The sequence below is a fragment of the Venustampulla echinocandica genome (genome assembly GCF_003357145.1).
Source record: "Venustampulla echinocandica strain BP 5553 chromosome Unknown scaffold_1, whole genome shotgun sequence".
Classification (NCBI taxonomy): Eukaryota; Fungi; Ascomycota; class Leotiomycetes; order Helotiales; family Pleuroascaceae; genus Venustampulla; species Venustampulla echinocandica.
The window spans coordinates 4,909,862-4,927,629 of NW_022474206.1; the positions used below are offsets into that span (position 1 = coordinate 4,909,862).

The 17,768-nt window shown below is 48.4% G+C and overlaps 5 protein-coding genes across 5 annotated transcripts; 3 read left to right on the forward strand and 2 right to left on the reverse strand.

Moving 5' to 3' along the window:
- Positions 1-77: 77 nt before the first annotated feature.
- BP5553_04129 (Uncharacterized protein) lies at positions 78-2,163 on the reverse strand (the record flags this gene model as incomplete). The annotated part of the gene is made up of 8 exons (XM_032012752.1): positions 78-277; positions 329-472; positions 526-694; positions 758-889; positions 943-1,583; positions 1,637-1,676; positions 1,732-1,821; positions 1,873-2,163. The coding sequence occupies 8 exons, from the start codon at positions 2,161-2,163 to the stop codon at positions 78-80; spliced, it is 1,707 nt and encodes a 568-aa protein (XP_031872445.1).
- Positions 2,164-3,207: 1,044 nt separating this feature from the next.
- On the reverse strand, positions 3,208-5,081 carry BP5553_04130 (Uncharacterized protein; the record flags this gene model as incomplete). The annotated part of the gene is made up of 5 exons (XM_032012753.1): positions 3,208-3,390; positions 3,445-3,587; positions 3,638-3,959; positions 4,011-4,867; positions 4,922-5,081. 5 exons carry the CDS (start codon positions 5,079-5,081, stop codon positions 3,208-3,210), a joined length of 1,665 nt encoding a protein of 554 aa, XP_031872446.1.
- An 894-nt stretch (positions 5,082-5,975) lies between these two features.
- On the forward strand, positions 5,976-7,756 carry BP5553_04131 (Uncharacterized protein; the record flags this gene model as incomplete). Its single annotated transcript, XM_032012754.1, has 3 exons — positions 5,976-6,567; positions 6,617-6,682; positions 6,732-7,756. The coding sequence occupies 3 exons, from the start codon at positions 5,976-5,978 to the stop codon at positions 7,754-7,756; spliced, it is 1,683 nt and encodes a 560-aa protein (XP_031872447.1).
- Positions 7,757-9,412: 1,656 nt separating this feature from the next.
- BP5553_04132 (uncharacterized protein) lies at positions 9,413-11,565 on the forward strand (the record flags this gene model as incomplete). The annotated part of the gene is made up of 3 exons (XM_032012755.1): positions 9,413-9,634; positions 9,683-11,000; positions 11,072-11,565. 3 exons carry the CDS (start codon positions 9,413-9,415, stop codon positions 11,563-11,565), a joined length of 2,034 nt encoding a protein of 677 aa, XP_031872448.1.
- Positions 11,566-12,275: 710 nt separating this feature from the next.
- Positions 12,276-13,538, forward strand: BP5553_04133 (Uncharacterized protein; the record flags this gene model as incomplete). The annotated part of the gene is made up of 3 exons (XM_032012756.1): positions 12,276-12,545; positions 12,598-13,204; positions 13,267-13,538. The coding sequence occupies 3 exons, from the start codon at positions 12,276-12,278 to the stop codon at positions 13,536-13,538; spliced, it is 1,149 nt and encodes a 382-aa protein (XP_031872449.1).
- Positions 13,539-17,768: the final 4,230 nt, after the last annotated feature.

Sequence of the window (17,768 nt, forward strand, 5' to 3'; positions counted from 1 at the left end):
TTTAACTCGTTAACCAATAATTAATTCGGGATCAGCTATATCCAAGTACGCCTTCTATCGACCTTGTCTCATTTGATCTAATGAGCAAAAACAACATTCAGCTTTTGCATGCCCGTATCCTTCGTTGTAGCAATGTAATTCACTTTCTCATCTTCAGTCAACTTGTTCCAAGCCTTCGCCTTTCTCTGGTTACGCTTTACATAGTATAGTTTGGTAAGACCAAAAAGGCCGATATTGGCGCAGCAAATGCCCAAAAGAATTTTATTGCCGTTGTAGTCTACATCAGTGTCAGCATCCCTCGAGAGAACATGGTAATAGAGCATCATACAGTATGGTTTATCATCGTTTCTGTATATGTTCGCTGCTGCAATGGAGCCAAACTGGTAGGACATATTGTAAATCGCAGTGCCGACAGCTCGGGTACCAACGCTATTTGCATTTCGGGAGATCATTGCCACGAGAATTGCATGTGCTATCAAGTCATTAGCATGCATCTCATAGTTATTCTGAGCGCTGCAAACCTACTGTAAGGTATTCCGTTGATGCACGTAAGAAGAGCGTACCGAACCCAATAGCTGGTGCTTTTGGGAATAGCAACAATGCCGATGAAAAAGGGAAGCATCCAGATGTTGCTCCAAGCGGCGAGAATCAGTCTCTCGTTGACTTTCTCACTTAACCAGACAATGAACAAAATCTACAGAATGTAAGCAAGGAAGATATTTGGGAATAACGTTGTCAAGGTAGGAGGTATCCTTACATTCAAAAAGAAGAGGATGAAGCCCGGAATTGCAAGCATGTTAGACTCGAAAGTAGTATATCCCAAGGTCGATAAGGTTAGAGATAAATAGTTTGCAGTGGGCTGGTAGGGTAGGAAGGCAAGTACTCCAAGCTGAAAATATCAGCATCTCAGAGATCTACTCCCGTTTGGGGATGGGTTCTTACCATATAGATAGGCCAGAGGTCGATATCCTTCAGGGCATTCCAAAGGCCCCGTAAATCGACATGCTGTCTATTATTCATATCTCCCTTCGACGGATCATCTCGCAATATCCGATTCACGAGAATACCTTCCTCACGAGGTGTGAACCAGCCAGTTTTCCCATGCAACCATTGTGCTTTCCCTCGGAGGATCTCGGAGGTCTGAGTCACACTGGCAGGCATAAAAAAGAAAGATAAAATGCCGACGACAATGCTCATGACACCTTCGAGTAGGAAGAGCCATCGCCACCCCGACCAGTCTGAGATGCCTCTCATTTCCAAGAAACCCGCAGCCAGGAGAGAACCAATGATCTGCGTCAATGGAATTACCGTATAGAATACGGAGAGACGTATGGGGAGCTCGTTTGCTTTGTAGAAATAGGATAGGTACAGAACCATTTCGGGAATGAAACCACCTTGCGCGAGACCGAGAATAGCACGAGTGACATAGTATCCAGTTCGACTCGTGATAAGGCTTTGGCAAGCGCAAATAGTTCCCCAGCAGACGATGGCGATGGGAGTCATGACATCTGGCCCAATCTTCTTCGATATAAGACCTCCAGGGAGTTCCGCTGCCAGAAATGTAAAGAAGTAAATTGTTTGGCCTAATTAACAACTTAGCTGAAGAGCACAGCGGACTATTGAAATAGCTACTCACCATTGTTGAAGTCATTTGTGTTCATACCAAGCTCCGGCAGCTATCATTGAATGAGAACAAATTCATTATATCTATACTTGTTTGGTTTCACATACCAACTTGTCAGAAACAGCACGATTAATATTTCTTATCAAATCAAGACTTGAGAACATAATCCAAACCCAGAGCATAATACGGAGGTCGAGCTATGTGATAGATCAGCCAAAAGTTCAGATCACCATCTAGGCATTTATTACCTTTCGGAGAAGGCGCTTTTCTTCACTTGGTGACCACTGCAGTTGTGGGTCGAATCGATGGCGGCCTTCATATTTTGACTTCTCGTAAACATCTGTCCAGTGGCTCAAGGACTTCGGCGTAGAGAATACGTGGTGCTGGTTTGAGCCAAAATAGGCATTCTTGACCTTGCCATCATTGTTCTCATCTAGCTCCAATGGAAAGGTACTAGCCTTGACCGAAGGATTAGACTTCTCGGATGGGGAGTTGGATATATCGGCGTGCTTTTCTTTCTCAGATGTGATGTGGGCCATGATAAGGTTTGCAGACAGCGAAACCAAAATACAAAAGTCTCAACAACTGGACATCTCCTGGAGACTTTCCCAGCTTTATGGTTCAAGGACATTGTCTTTGAATGCTACTGTAGTGCTTATCAGCCGCCGGCGGTTCCAAGCAAAATCATATCTCTCCACCACCACAAGGGCTTGCGGCGGTGCATAGACATGACGTGCTACGAGCCATTCCCACCAGGAATTTCCTCTCTCCTAGATAGCTAGAACGATGTATCTTTTGCATCCATTATGGAACAATGACTTATCGCCATCAACGCTCCAAATACGCAATACGGATCCGTGGTAGCTCTATGCTCATAGAATAGAAAAGCGTCACCGGTAGCGCCTGTACGCGCATCAGCAAGCGGAGCAATCCATGTATTGTGCCAGGAACAAGTGGAGTCTGGCCTCCAATATCGACGGAGTTGCTCTCCTACAGTATTATTGGAGCCGGAGTTGGAATCCGTCGTTAAGCACTGCCGAGAGATTGATCGTTAGCGTTCAGTACCATCTGAGACCCCAGCGCATTTCATACCTAGGGAGCCAAGATAGTTAATAAATTCTCCGATAAGGGCATGATATGTAGGTAGTGGTAGTGAGTGACCTGTGCATTTCGCCCGGGTTTCTGGAATGCTAACGGGGTTGTACTCCGTACGACTCGTGCAAAATGGGGCACAGTTTTGCGTGCGCCCCAGGCCTGTTGCTTCACAAAATCCCCCATTCTACCAAGACTAGCGAGATGTGCATACTTCGTAGGAAGACATAACCTAAAGCTAAAAGAGGGTTTCTTATAGTATAGTGAAAACATAGATGTGATAGAGATATCCAGTGAAATAGGTTTCAAGATACTACTTTATGCTCTATGTAATTGTGGCCGGTTCGGATTCCTCAGCCTAGCTCTCGGCAGTTTAGAAACTCTAGCTACGAGGTTCCTTAGACTGCTTTGTCGCAGTGAGAACGAGTACCACTAATGTACCTTTCGCCTCCACGAACGGTGATGTGCTCTGGTTGACATTTAAGCTGCAATCAATCTCGATTGAGGCTTCGTCCTCGAGCAAATAACGCTGAGATAAACGCAATCATACAGACTGCAGTGCTACCAATAAAACCATATCTCAACGCTTCAAAGTATACCTGTCTTGCGATGGCTTGTATTTCGGGCGGTAGGTCCTTCAATATCGTGACAGAGTGTCGGATCTCATCTATAATCTAGCAGAAGGTGAGTCAGCTGCGAGTCGTCAAAAATTGTAGAATGGAAATTACCTTGTCCTTTTCCGGTATCCCATCCAATAACACGGGTAGTCTGGTTGAGAGGACATTCTGAATAATAGTCGAAGAGGCGGCAACACCCCAAACAGTGCCGAGCGATCGGAAGAGATACACCATAGAGGTCGACACAGCTTGTTCTAGAAATTAGGTCAATAAATGATTCGACAAAGATCGAGGAGATACTTACGGCTGTGGTCAAATGCAGCTAGGAATGTAAATAGAATGCTAGGATATGCTATTCCCTGGCCAAGATTGGCAGGAAATAGATAGACCAAGTACTTCCAATTAGAATCGCGATAATCTAAGGACGCCACCAGGCCGTTGCCGACCATCATGATGAAGCAGCCGGTTCTCACCAATTCACTGAGTCGGCCATGGCGTGACATAACGAGGCCAGCGATGATCCCGCCAATTGGGGTTGCCAAAGACGGAATTACAAGACGCATACCAGCCTGGGATGCAGAGTCTAGCAAAACAACTTGGAAGAAGAGCGGGATTAAAAATAGGAACTGAGGAAATTATTAGCTGTCATTAATTAGTGGTGGTAATGCCAAACTTACTGCATATGCTGCCATTCCAACGCATACATTGCTGATCAGGTTGGAGATGGCAAGCGTACCATGAAGCATAGTCATTGGCATAACTGGAATTGCCTCCGTGCGCAGTTCAACAAGTATAAATACTGCAAGAAGTATAACACTCACGATGAGCGACGCGATTACTCGTATATCCGACCATGGGTAATTATTCCCGCCCATGCTCATCGCAGTCAATTGAGCAGACAGCCCTAAAACCAGCAACACAGCACCACTGAGGTCGATTTGTTTCCATTTTGAAGGTCTAGATTTGACCAAGTCCTCTTCTTCTGCATCTTCGGGCACCAGTAATGGTGTCGAAGTATCCTTAATCACATAATGACCAACGACGAAGGCAAAGATTGAAACAGGGACTTGGCAGAGAAAACACCATCGCCAGCCAATTGTGTCCGCAATCGCCCCGCCAAGACTGGCACCACAGATCGAACCAAAGCCATGGAGGACGTTCTGGCAGGCCTGGTACATCCCACGCTCTTTAAAAGGGATCATATCCGAGTTTATTATAGTCGCCATCGTCATAAGTCCGCCGCCACCGAGTCCCGTCAAACCACGCATAAGATTCAGGGAGACCACATCTGGCGCAAGACCACACCCCAAACAGCCAACAAGAAATGTCAAGGTCGCAGTAAAGAAGCATGCTCGACGCCCAAGAATGTCGCTGAAACGCCCGTAGAGAGGCTGGAACGCAGTCGAGGTAATGAGGTATGATGTTGTGAGCCAGGAGACGGTGTTGGCAGCGTTGAATTCGGACCCGATTACCGCATATGTGGATGCGGTGATAGTTCCGTCGAAGCCTGAGAGAAAGACGTTGGCAAAAATTGCTATAAAGCGTCAGTTGCGCTCGCCAGAGAATTTTTTACAAAGTGTCCAATTACCTATTTCAATCCATAGAAAACCTGGTGGAGGTTTCCATTTCGTCGTTACTGATTTGGTGGCTGTAATATCGCCAATGAGAGGCGATCGCTCTTGGTCTGAATCCTCATCGTCCACAGGAAATGTATACTCCTCTCCGGGAGTCGATCGGAAGAAACCCATCGTTAGAAATCGCAGGCATAAGGAGAGAATGAGCAAAGGAGGGAAATGTACGCAAGAGGAAGAAAGGACTGAAGACGATAGCGAAAAAAATCTTTGACGCGACTCGGCACTCCTACCTTTACTGCAGAACCGGGAATCGCCCACCGGACCGAGAACCCTTTCTCCTGACAGCATCAAATTATTCAGACAGATCCTCAGTAACCTACCGTCCATCGTGGCCAAGTCTCCACCATGGTACTGTCTACACACTGTGGACCAAGCATCGAGTTTCCAAGTTGCTCGTGTGTCCCTGTGACTCTCGCGAGTGGCTTGCGGGGCCGAGATGCTATACACTTCAAAAAGCGGCGGAGCGAGATTTGCTAATGGAGACGAAGCCCGCCTCGAAGATGGGTAGGTTGAGCACCATGGTAGGTGGGGAGAACGGAGTGCATGTCCGTCAACAGCGTGTTGTCGACTTTTTGATTGCGGTTGATGCAGGGGCCAAGGTTGATCAACACCAAGACGGAGAGCAAGTCCGCTAGCGAACAATCATGCCAGAACCCCTCCATTCGACGCAAATATCCCCAGAATATACGCCTTCATGTGGATAATCCTCGAGAAGGTGTGTAAAGATGATAATGGTGCAATCAATAGATGCTTCCGTTCAGGAAGTACTATTTCTTATATTAAGAGTCCAAGTTGGTCGTCCCAACCGTTCAGAATCCCTAAAGTCTTTCACTCTGTCTCTAACCCCGCCATTTCATCGTGAGGTTCTGGGGCCCCCAGAAATTGTTCTCTTCAGTATTTGAGTTTTTATCTCATACTTTCCGCTATTACTACAGGATTTGGAGTCAACGTAATGTATTACTCGTATCTGCTACTCATGATCCAGTTGGAGCTAACCGTTAAAACAGTATGCATTCCAAAATTTCACGCGGTGGGCGATTGGGTTGCCTCGCGGCACTTACCTTGGGGCTCTCTTCCATCCCTCTAGTTGCTGGTGATTGGCAATACAAATCTCGTCCTGACCTAGCACCCCCAAGGCTTAACATCACCATCCCAGCTACCAAGGAAGTGGAGTCCGGATACATATTTATTGCACCCTTTTCAGGATATCCAGAGGGTACACACCACGGACCAGCTCAGGCAGCACCATATATCTTTACTGATACCGGTGACCTTGTCTGGTCAGGGTTCACTTACTTTTCGATTTGGGCCACCAACTTCCAGAAGGGCCGTTATAAGGGTCAAGACATTCTGTTTAGCTTTGAAGGAAGCCATAATGCTGCATATGGTCATGGCCACGGCCACACGACGTTTCTGGATCAGAATTACGAGACGATCAAAGAGCTCCGGGCTGGAAATCATCGACTAACAGATAAGCACGAGTTCCATATCACCAATGACGAAACTGCCCTGATTCAGATCTACCATCCTGTTCCCTATGACCTTACACCACATGGGGGATCTAGTGAGCAGCAGTGGATTGTTGATGCCAGATTCCAAGGTATGCTTCCAATAAACTTTGTATTATGGACATCGGCTAATAATACCAGAACTCGATATCGAGACCGGCAAAGTCTTATTTGAGTGGAGCAGTTTAGAGCATGTTGATCCATCCGGTAAGTACCAATTACTTAGTTCAAGGATTAACCCGCTGACACTCAAAAGAGGGATATCTTCCGTTGAACCCAGGACAAGCTGGTTCCGGCTACAACTCCTCCGACGCATGGGATTACTTCCACATCAATAGCGTGGACAAGGATCAAGATGGCAACTACTTGATCTCGGCTCGTGACGCTAACGCTGTCTACAAGATCAACGGCAAGACCAGTGAGATCATCTGGCAGCTCGGCGGCAAATCTAGCAACTTCACACTCGGTGACCAAGTCGAGTTCTCATTCCAACATCATGCTCGTTTCCTCTCCCGGTCCGCCGATGGTAAGCAGGAAATATTTTCCCTCTACGACAACTCTGCCCACGGCACCGAAAACGGCCATGGCCATGAGGTGCACTTATATGAGTACTCCCGAGGGAAGATCATCCAAGTTGATACCGAAACCTGGACCTCAACTATCGTGCAGGCCTTCCATCCTCCTGATAACCTCCTTTCCAAATCTCAAGGGTCAACCCAAGTTCTACCTAACGGAAACGTACTGGTGAACTGGGGATCTGAAGGCGCCATCACCGAGTTCAAATCCGACGGCACCCCCATCTTCCACTTTTATATGGACTCCGGTTTGTTAGGCGAGGCCGTTGAGAATTATCGTGGATTCCGCTACAACTGGACCGGTATTCCAAACGAAGCACCCGCGATCGTTGCCCTCAAAGATGAGGCAAAGGAAACCACCAGCATCTACGTCTCATGGAACGGCGACACGGAAACAAAATCGTGGCGTTTCTATGAGGTCGAGGATAACGGCCGACGATCGTATCTGGGAGAGTCGAAGCGCAAGAGCTTTGAGACAGTGCTTGAGCTTCCGCACGTTGGAGTGAAGACCGTCCAGGCCGAGGCTTTGGATGCTGAAGGCGGGGTACTGGTCGATACATCTATTGTCAAGCCAGATATCTTGATCCATGAATTCAAGGGGAAACACCAAACGGGCAAGAACAAACTTCAGAAGCAGCAAGGGGAAGGTGTCGTCCCCTGGCTCTTTTTTAAGGGGCAAAAGTTTTTCAGCCGCGCAGATCTCTAAATGGGATTAATTTGTAAATAGCCGTTCAAATTTTGTAGGGGAGTTTTGCTTGACTAGGGGCGGAATTCTTCGACCTCGGCGGATCTAGAGAATATGTACGAAGCATCGCTAAATACTCAACCATTATAGCTCTATGCATTTTGATATGAAACGGCCCTCTATGACCCAAAAATAAACCGTATAAGAAAAGTAATATTAGCAAAAGAATATCTGTTGAACACAAATAAGAACTATAATAACAAGCATTGGCTGATTGCACTGATACATCCCACTGCCCGACATGTGCTACAGCAAGGTTGTTAGGTGGAGATCAGATGAGAGGCGGCGGATACCACAGCCGTCAAGAAGCACACCTCGCTAAGTTGTTCGTTATTATTGATAGGCAGTGGTACTATAGTTGTTCTCCGGGCGCAAGCGCTTGCATAGACGCAGAGCAGAAGATGAAACCCACGTTCTGTCAATCATTGGCCCCCATAATCTTTTTGTCAAACCAGCATGTCATATTTATTCCGATGCCGCGGCATTGTGTGGCTGGATCTTCGGCATTGGAGAATCGAAAATCGACGCGTCGGGTTTGTTGTTGTGAGACCACAACGAAAATACATGGTGGATTTTGGGGGGCGTGGAACCATGGATAAGGGGATAAGGGGCTCCCGAAGAAACGGGAAGCCGGGTACTGGAGAACTGGGACCAGGAACCCCTGAAAACTCAAGGCCAGCTCACGTGATATTTTGCCCCTACCTGGTATGTTTAACGTACAGTACATAGGTACTTGCACAACGTTGATGCCATTAAGGGTTACTTGCACCACAACATTGTTCTTGTTGACCAGGCCGAGAAGCCAAGATAAATTAATGAAAATGGACGATGCATGCCCTTGGACGCAAGTTGGGGTATGGTACAGTGTATTTTGCCCGTGCTGTGCAGGAACTGGTAAAGTACCTCCGTACCTCCGTCCGCTTCGTCGCAGCGCCCTGAGTCTTTACTCTCCTAGCAACAACAACAACAACAACAACAAAGTCGGCCCACAACTTTCGAGACTGCAATCAGGCAACTGACCACTTCTTCCATCTCTACCCCGTATGCAACCAACCCAACTATGGCCTCGTCATGCTCCGGACAACCCGAGGGAACGGCGTCATACCTGATGCCCGCCCTGTACTTCATGGCTCGCACAGACTATCAGACACGCCCCTTACCACGCGCTGTCGCAGACTATTTAGCGAGCGACGCTCATTGCTTCAACACTCAAATTCATGGCCCTTCAGCCTTTTTCTGTCTCTTCCCGAAACTCGATCTCCAGTTTCACTAGTCCTATGCTTCAATAGCGACCTTATCAGCCGGCTCTCGCTCGCAAGTACAATGCCAGGCCAAGCAGCCCATGTGCAGCCTTTGCCGGCACGTTCACGAAGGTCGGATGGCAGCGGAAGTCTATCATGCCAAGATCCGAGAGTTTCAGGTCGGGCCACGAAGTAGTGAAAGCTTCATGTCTTTCTCCAACTCTCCAAGAGTTTTTTTCCTTTCATTCTCCTTTCAACCAAGTTCGTTAATTTCTTCTGGAATCTCACGATATCAGCCGGGCTGGACCATTCTTTTCCATTCATCGGGCTGGACCACTCTTTTTAATTGTTTATTTCGTTCTACCTTCTTTTCAAAATGAGACTTAGCGTTCGTGTGAGGAGGAGCCAGATGGTTGCTGGTGGTGCTAATGGTAAAGGCCCAAATCCACAGGCACTGCCGGTTGAGAAGAGGAAAGACGGAGAGAGCAGTCCATCAAAAGCAGAGGCAGTTGGGTCATCGTCTGCTGCCGACTCCCCATCTAAACCCACTCAAAATGTTGCTTCTCCATCGGGCGCCCTGCCGAAAAAATCTCCAGATGTCGGTGCCCCTTCCATTTAATAGTAGCAGTTATTGACAACTCAATAGCCAAAAACTTTGGTAACTTCTGCAGTCAAAGCAGCGCCCTCCAAGGCACCCATATCAGCCTCGAAGGTAGCAGCGGATCCGGCACCAACTGAAGCCCTCCCAGTCGCCTCAAAAATACCACAGCCAATCCCAGAACAACGTTCTCCGGTTGAAGAGGCAACACCACCTGCTCTTCCACAGATATCCGAGAAGCCAGAGGCGTCTCCAACTCGTGCCCCAGCACCAGAGATATCGGAGGCAGCTCCAGTCATCGCCGCACCTTCTAAAATACCCGATGAACCTTCTAGTCCCGCTGTTGTGGTGCCAACGCCTACTCCAGATGCCCCGATCGTGGTCTCCGATACAGCCGTGGCTGCAGTTCCAACCGTCAAACCAGTTGTCACTTCAGAAACGGTACCAGAAATTACAAGCGCCGCTCCCATTGAAACTGCGGCAAGCCCCGTGGCAACAGTCGTACCGACTAAGGCCCTCGATGAGACTTCCGAATTACCAATCGCGGCGCCTTCGACATCCATCGCGGCGCCTTCGACATCCATCGCGGTTCCTGAAGCACAAAGCACGGGTGAGCCAACACCGATCCTCCCGAGCCCTGAGACAACGGTTGCAGATGCCATCGCCACGGAAGCGACTTCTTCGACTATACTGAATGCTGCTACAAGTGTGGCCCCGATTCCTGCAGCAGTACAGACATCAGATGCAGAATTGCCATCTGCCACAACCTCATCGTCGACTAATGAAGGGAGTTCGGTTGTCGTCGCAGCTCCGGCGGTTACAACAGAGTCCAACTCCGCCGCTCCAAACGGCGCAGTTGTATCAGCGACAAGCAATGTGGGTGACCGAGCATCCTCCGCTGATTCCCAAGCTGCTGCTACGACCGCTGAGCCCGCCAGGGCATCATTGTCTACTACAGCGCCCTCCGCCTCTAGACCTGATGCTGCTGCTGCATCCTTCTCTGACAGACCCACCCCCGTTTCCGATAGCCCCGGATCTGTCACCAACCGCCCTAGCTCGGTGTCCAACCCATTACTCTCTGGCACGCTGGCAGCCGGGTCTCAAACTCTGGTCCCTATCTCGGCCCTTGCCAAGACTAGTGCTGTCTCTGTACAGACTCCGGTCCAAGTCGTATCTGCTGCTGCCGCCCTTCAATCCGAAAATGTGGGGACTGGCCCGAACGCCGGCGTGGTCCTAAGCAGCGGTGTCAGAACAGGGAACGATCCCGATGCCACAGGTGTGACAGGAGGAGCAAGCACACTGGAGCAGACAAGTGGCCCATTATCTAGCGGTGCAGGCATTGCTGGTGTAGTCGTCGGCAGTATAGGTGCGTTCTTCCCCCAACCCCCATTTCCCGTTTTATATCCAAACTGCCACTAACGTTTACTTGGATCATAGTGGGAGCCATCGCCCTAGGCGTCATTATCTGGTTCATTATCCACCGCGTCTTCCGCAACAGACGTCTAGGACGCAAGGCCGATACGCCGCCCGCATCCCCCCTCCTCCAGGCGCTTAATTCGCCTCTCCCAGCTGGAATCGCACGCGCCATGTCACAGCGAAGCGCCGCCAGTAGTGGTATGGGCAATGGCAATTTTTGGGCCAGTGGACAGGGCGCTGTTATGACCTCGGACGTCGAGAGGTTCAGTGATAAAACCCCCATGCCAATGGATATAACGAGAGACAGGGATATGGGAGGCATGCCGCGCGAGAATGAATACGGGTCTGGATTTGGGGGGAACAATATTGCCCCTGCACCTTTGAGCCCTCTTCCACCTTTGTCAGATACGGGGGTTAATGGGTTGGGTGCGAATAATGGAGGGTTTAGTCTTTTCCCTCCGCACCCTGAAGCGAGCAATGAAAAGCGGGCGGATGGGTTCCCGAAGGGTTTCTAGGTGGTTGTGGTGGGGAGGGGGGGGGGGATGAAATAATGGATGACGATAGGATTGCAGAAACATAATCATAAATAGATAAATCATAAATGGTTGTAGTATAGCAGCAAATCGGGCGATAAATATACATACACTATGAGTGTGGAGACGCCTCCGATCTGTCTCCCTTTACGTTTCTTAAATCCAAGAGGGTTTTAAAGTCCACTCACAGTAGTGGTGAAATTCTCCCAAAACCAAAAGCGTGTTTAAGCTAATAAAAGAAACCCCGCTGGGACAAGCAACCTTCCAACTTTGGAGAAGCCATTTATCAAGCGGTAAGATACTCTGTTGAAGATATCGTGCTCGTGGGAAGAAAGTCAATAAGAGGATGGAGACTGTTCCTGAGATGGGCAGCTTGGGGTGTGTTTCAGGCCGAGAGAATGGCAGCAGCTTTAACTAGGCAGGGAATTCGGGATGGAGACTTATTACCTTTGGAAAAAATTATTAAAGGCATTGGAGAGCTTGATAGGACTTTAAAAAATAAATGATTGCTGGTTTTGAAAAGCAATGGGTCGGGAGCTATGGAGACACAGCTAGTAAGGCAAAGGCGGTGAACCAATCCGGCTAGTTCCCGCCAGTAAAAAGTTCCCGCGCATCAAAAATTATTCAGAGTTGAGCTTAATCCAAACCTCACGAATTGCACGCATTGGTAAAGAACCACATACACCGGCATTATGGTTACGAAAAGCAAGCTGAAGATGGCCCTAGCGGCAGAGAAAAGCATAGACTTCAACAAGTTAAAATTGAAGAAGAAGGAAAAGGCTGCAAAAAAATCGAAGAGCAAGAAAGGCGGGGAGCTACCAGGGTCTGAGAAGAAACAAGGCGACGAGGAATGGGAAGATCTAGATGAAACGAGCGAAATTGATGAGGCTAGTGAGGTAGAAGGGGAATTGGGCGATGAGGATAGTGGAAGTGAGGAGGAGAGTGTTGATGGCCTCAATCATGTAAGCTCCGAGTCTTCTCTAGCTTTTCAGGACAATTCTCTAACTCCCACAGATTGATTTCGCAGGCATCGACGAGAGCGATAGCGATTCCTCCGTAGGCGACAATGACCAAGATAACGACTTGGAAAATGACGAAGACGAGGAAGGGATCCCCATCTCCGACCTCGAAGACCTCGACGAAGAAGATAAAGAAGACATAATTCCCTACCAACGCCTCACAATAAACAACACCGTCGCCCTCACAGCAGCGCTAAAACGCATCGCGTTCCCAATAGCCAAGCTCCCCTTCTCCGAACACCATTCCATTACCACCTCCGAACCAGTCACCATCCCCGATGTCTCAGATGATCTCAACCGCGAGCTCGCCTTCTACGCACAATCCCTCTCCGCAGCACAAGCAGCGCGCAAGCTCTTAAAGGCCGAAGGCGTGCCCTTCACCCGCCCTACGGATTACTTTGCGGAGATGGTCAAGGCCGATGAGCATATGGCGAAGATCAAGGCGAAGTTGATTGATGAGGCGGCAGGGAAGAAGGCCTCGGCCGAAGCGAGGAAACAAAGGGACCTGAAGAAATTCGGGAAGCAGGTGCAGGTCGCAAAACTGCAGGAGAGGCAGAAAGAGCGCACGCAGACCTTGGAGAAGATTAAGGTGATGAAGAGAAGTATGTTCCTCCTCATCCATCACATTTGCTATGAGAATCCCATTCTAACAACATAACCCCAGAACGCCAAGGCGCAGACAACGAGACTACGAACGAGGCAGATATCTTTGACGTAGCACTGGATGAGGAATCCGCCAAACCATCCCGAAAAGACCGTGTGGGCCCGAACAAGCGCCAAAAGAAAGACGAAAAGTTCGGCTTCGGCGGTAAGAAGAAGTTCAAGAAGAGCGGGGATGCCATGTCTAGTGGTGACCTGAAGGGATTCTCTTCTAAGAAGATGAAGGGCGGGGCTGCAAAGAGACCGGGGAAGGCGAGGAGAGCTAGCAATAAGTAGTGTGGTATCTTCGAGCTTGGGAAAAAAAGGCATTGTGTGGCGTTCAGGCGGGTTTTTCAGATTTGTATACACACAGATATGACTGACTGATAAAGTTACATGCTCCCGTGCGCGACTGGTTTGCCACCTCTCTAGTTGCCACTTTCTGCGCTTGCAATTCTTTGATACTTAATCTCTCCTTATCTACTATCCCTAGTAATCCCCGCCTACTCTGCCATAACCCCACAGTTCAACAAGCTTTGACGTTAACCCCCTTTATTACCATTCCTCCTCAATCTGACAATAAACTAAAACAAACTTGCCTTGGGTCTTGTAGCATCGGACTTTCGTAGAGAAAATACTGTATGTCGAATAGGTCCCTGCTTTTGAGCATCAAAAACTCGGAATGTTTGACTAGTTGAGCGAGGCTATGGGTTTTCAGTCTGAGAAATCGTCCTCACCACCTTCTCCTCCTAGGACGATGCGAACTCAGCGGCCGGGGGGGCTTTTCGAGCAAAGCAGTTGGGAAAGACAATTTCATCGAAATTCATAAATCCCAATCTGGGCTGAGAACGGATTTCACGTGGCTGTTGACTTGGATCCTATATTGACTCTCTGTCTTGTGACCTAGTGCTATTGAATGGTCCGTTCATTATCTTAACGTTGGCTAGTCTCGTGTAGATTTGCCATTTTGCGTTGCTTATTATAATGAGCGAAGTTTATCCGTTTTGTCTCGTTCTATGAATAGTTAAGGAATTTTACAAAGGACGGGTGTGGAGATTTGAAAAGGCGATTTGACAGGATATATTCAAATTGAATCTCGAGAGAAAATAGGAGCGCAGGGAAAGGAGAACAATGCCTATAAACCTTTAAAGGCATTGAGGGACTAAATCAAGCCTATAGAACTATCATCGATCATTTCGATCAAAAAGACAGAAAGACCCGGATTCTAGGGTCATTTCTACATAATGTATCAGCCCTATAATAAATATCCCAAGCCACATTAGATAACCCAACAAGATGCATGGCCATTGAATCCCAACCCAGCATGTCCCTAAACATTCTCTGTTTCATGGTGGGCGGTGGGATCTCGGTGGCCATCTGATTATCGGTTTAAATCCATGCTTGATGATTTCCAATGCTTGATGAAGGGTGAAAATTGATAAAGCTGTTTGCTTATTATATATGAAAGCAGTCTCGGAAGTTCTTCGGAGAGGGAATCAAAAACGGTAGGGATATGGAGGACCTTTGACTCGTGTACTCTTTTGATCTACGCAACGAGAAACGACGTAACTTCGACACATTGCCAAGTGAAAGAAAGGTATAGGATGAGGAAAATGAGATCTATCGACGGAACAGCAATAGATACTTGAGCAAAGAAAGAATCGGGGATATGATATGAGAAGAGGAAGGGCTTGGGGTATCGGAAACCACACGTGATATATGACGGACACCCTCCGCCCACGGTGGCACTGGCACTGGCACTGGCACAGACAAGCACTGACACTACGTACAAAGCAGTGGAATCCCCATCCGATGCATGACTTTGTAGAGTGTTGCAGTATAAGTGGTTCAACCGGTTCATGCATCACATCTGTGCTGTGCAGCGCAGCGCAGCGCAGTGTGCAGTAGTACTAGTGGGTGATGCGGTGGTGCAGCAGACACCACATGATCGACTTTCGTACTGAGCTCTGGTGCTGCTGCTGCTCTGTTCTCGCCCCCCCTTTCCCCGTGTACCGCGCGATGCGATGCGATGCGAAGAGAACTACTCTGTACCACTGAAATGTTGTCCTGTTTGCGCAACCGCCGCGCCATCTGCGGCAAGGGAATTCTCCGTAAGGGGGCTCGGCAGGCGTGTATTTTGTTTGGGCAGTACCGCGTCCGTTCGTTGGCCCACTCGCGGCATACAGAGCACCCAAGGCCGAGCTCGCGGTTAGGATTGAGGTTGAGGGTGAGGTTGATGGATTTGAGATTTGAATGGCTGGATGGGGGATCTGGAAGCGCTGGGTTTAAACTTTAACGCCTGGCCGGTCCTCCCGCGGCCTGGGGGGCGCTGTATTTTGGCGGCGGGTTGGGGCTGATTGGGGCGATGCGCGATAAGCGGCGGCGGGTGTCTTTGGGTCTGTATTCTGTACAGCAACAAGGTTGGGGCGCCAGAGTAGAGCGGTGTGTGCTGGAGATGCGCCACTGCTAGGCTCCTGTAACCCGGGCTCAAGATAGCACTAGGGCGGAAGACCGGAAACTGGGAACTGGGAACTGGGAAATGGGAAATAGGAACTGGAATTAGGATACTGGAAAACCGAAAAATGGAAAAGGGACATAGGAAACCCGGAAAAGGGAAATGGGAACAGAAACTGGAAATGAATGGGAAATGGAATTGGGACACCGGAAAACCGAAAACCGAAAACCGAAAATGGAAATAGGAAAACGGGAAATGGGAAAAGGGAAAAGGGTCATAGAGTTTTGGGTTCCATTTTGACAGCTACCAAGGTACTTTGCATACCTGTATCATCATATCGCTCCTGTGTCTGTATCTAGGTAGGTACCTAACTACGTAGTACTCCGTATGGGGCATCATATTTCGTAGGCATCTTCTTTAACCTCGGACCTCCAAAAATAGTTGGAGAATTGCAGATAAAACTATGGTGAAATCAAGTACCTCAAGTATTTCTTACATCTCTTTTGCGTTCTTATGTCCTGTTTCCATATTTCGTACCATACTTTAAACGCCTATCTTATCCCCGGAGTACAAGTACAGCCTGGGGCCCATAGTTATGAGTTATAGTTATGGTTATGGTTATAGTTATAGTTATGGGGCCTTGTCGATAGCCCCTGGGCCCACCTACCCTACTATTATCCTCCTCGAGGACCTACTGAGTAGACTATGACGAGACTTAGCTAGGGATCTCATCATGAAAAGACTGTCGGTAAAGGAAGAATTAAAGCACCGGTGTGAGGACAGGCAATTTGTTAGGCAAACGTCAATCAGTCGGATGAGCTCCCTTAACTACCTTAGGTACAGTACAGCGACCTATGTTGTCTCGTGGCCAACGATGGCAAGCACTAATCTAACATCCAATTTATGCCGAAAAATACAATTATACTATTTCATATCCTTTTCCAAAGCAGACATACTTGACATGCATAGACCTCGGGAAAATAAAATAGAGACTTCTCTTTACGTGACCAATTACTCGTATTATTATGCATCACATCACGCATCACTTTGTATCACTGCGCATTGTACAATTAATTACCCCAGGGCCCAATTTCTACTCGCCACTAGCTTTTAATGCCCTCCTATGCAATTCTATAATATCGAAAACAAAAGGGTGCTGCTACCTAGGCATTTACTTTAATATTATTTTGGGTCTCTTTCACTTAATACATGTTCTGCTTAATTAACTACCCAGGTACTGGTTCTGCAACAAGTCGATGTCTCATTATTTATACTATAAATAGTACAAAACCAAGAATCTGAAAAAAAATGCTTATGTAACATAAGATACCTAGTAAGCAGCATCTTCTGTATGTGTAGAATGCTACTGTGGATTTCTATTCCCGATTCCCGAATGTATACTCTACTCTACTCTACTCTACTCGAGTACAGCTGTCTCTTTTTCTTTGTCTTGGTGCAACACTCTGGCAATTCAAAGCAAAGCAACACAACGCAAAGCAGAGAAATTGTGATTTAGGCGAGGCTCCGGTGCTCGAGTGCCAACTCCGCTGGCGGGTTAGCGTTGCGACTTGCAACACTCGGCCCATCCTCATCCACATCCACACATCCACATCCACCCAGCGCCCCGTCGCCTCCATCAACCCATCCATCGCCAACTCCTCCAGAAACGTCCTTTTCTTCTCCCCTCTGCCCTCCGTCACCCTTCCAGCCTCCTCTTCATCCCATCTCCTTGCCGGCAGCCCTCATTCCCCTATCCCTCCTCCTCCTCCGCATACACCGATTTGTCGACTTTAATTCCTGCATTGCCCACCGCCACACGACCAGACTGATTGCGAGAACCGGTCACCAACTCCCTCCCTCCCAGCTCAACACCGACGATTCGAAGCATCCTTCGCCGTGCTCAACTCTATCGCTCTCCACCGCATCGAGCTTGATATCGACTCGGCTGGGTCTATTACGCATATGCATCGTACCTAGGAACTTGATACCGGGCGGCTCTCTGCACCCATCAATCATTCCCCTGTGGATGCCCAGACTCACCTGAAATCTCCTCCCAACCGCGAGCGACATCC